This window comes from Myotis davidii, unplaced genomic scaffold (genome assembly GCF_000327345.1).
Source record: "Myotis davidii unplaced genomic scaffold, ASM32734v1 scaffold428, whole genome shotgun sequence".
Taxonomy (NCBI): domain Eukaryota; kingdom Metazoa; phylum Chordata; class Mammalia; order Chiroptera; family Vespertilionidae; genus Myotis; species Myotis davidii.
Window position 1 is genome coordinate 222,805 of NW_006299834.1, and position 926 is coordinate 223,730.

A 926-nucleotide genomic window follows, 5' to 3' on the forward strand; every position below is an offset into this window, starting at 1 on the left:
GAGGGCGGCCAAGCTGATACCCTGTTTCCTGGGCTTCTGAGAAGTGGGGAGACCTGGGGCAGGCTGGAAGGGGCCTGGCCCAGGTGGGTGCCGGCGAGTTCCATGGCATGTGGGGGAGTGAGGTGGCCCAGTGTGAGTGTTGAGGGGTAGGGGGCACAGCTCTGGAACTTGGGTCGGTTTGCCCTAAGACAACAGACTTCCTGCACTTGCCCTGGGCCCAGTAAGATGGGGAGGAGCTGGTATCCCAGGAGGTGGGGATGGCATGAGCCAAGGCCCTGGGGTGGGCAAGCAGGGGGCATCCACAGAGACCGCTGGCAGGACTGTGAGTGGCACCCATGTGGGGGCATGAGGGTGAAGGCAGGGTCCACCCCATCCTGGGAACCCCAAATGGCAACTGAGGATTCCTTCCAAAAGGGAACATTGGACGGCTTCCCAGGTTTCCACACTCTGGTCGAAGGCTTCACAGTGCGGGGAAGGCCTCTCCCCGCTCCCCTCCAGCTAAGCACTTGGGGTGTGGGGGCTGCCTCAGCTGGGACAGGGCCCGGGGCAGAGGACCAGCATCTGAGAGGAGGCAGACAGGGCCGGGGGGGGGGGCGGGGAGAGGAGGTGGAGGGTGGGCATGAGGAGAGGAACCAGGACTCCTCTCGGCCCCTCCGCTCTGGGACCCCGAGATGCCGTGCTCTCTCACCAGCGCCGCCCATCACCTGGCTGAGCGCCGGCCGAGCGCCCCCCTCAGCCTCCTCCTTCTCTCCCCAGCAACTACACTGCCCTCCTGGGCGTGTGGATCTACGGCTTCTTCGTGCTGATGCTGCTGGTCCTGGATCTCCTGTATTACTCGGCGATGAACTATGACATTTGCAAGGTTTACCTGACGCGGTGGGGCGTCCACGGACGGTGGATGAAACAGGAGCAGCAGCGGTGGGGGA

The 926-nt window shown here is 64.3% G+C and overlaps 1 protein-coding gene across 1 annotated transcript in view; it reads left to right on the plus strand.

The window, feature by feature from the left end:
* Positions 1-922, plus strand: part of KIAA1644 (KIAA1644 ortholog) — a gene marked incomplete at its 3' end in the record, with an annotated part of 12,767 nt that extends 11,845 nt beyond the window's left edge. The window contains exon 6 of the mRNA XM_006775988.2: positions 757-922. Within this exon, the coding sequence (XP_006776051.2) occupies positions 757-922 (166 nt within the window). The remainder of the gene's footprint in view (positions 1-756) is intronic.
* Positions 923-926: the final 4 nt, after the last annotated feature.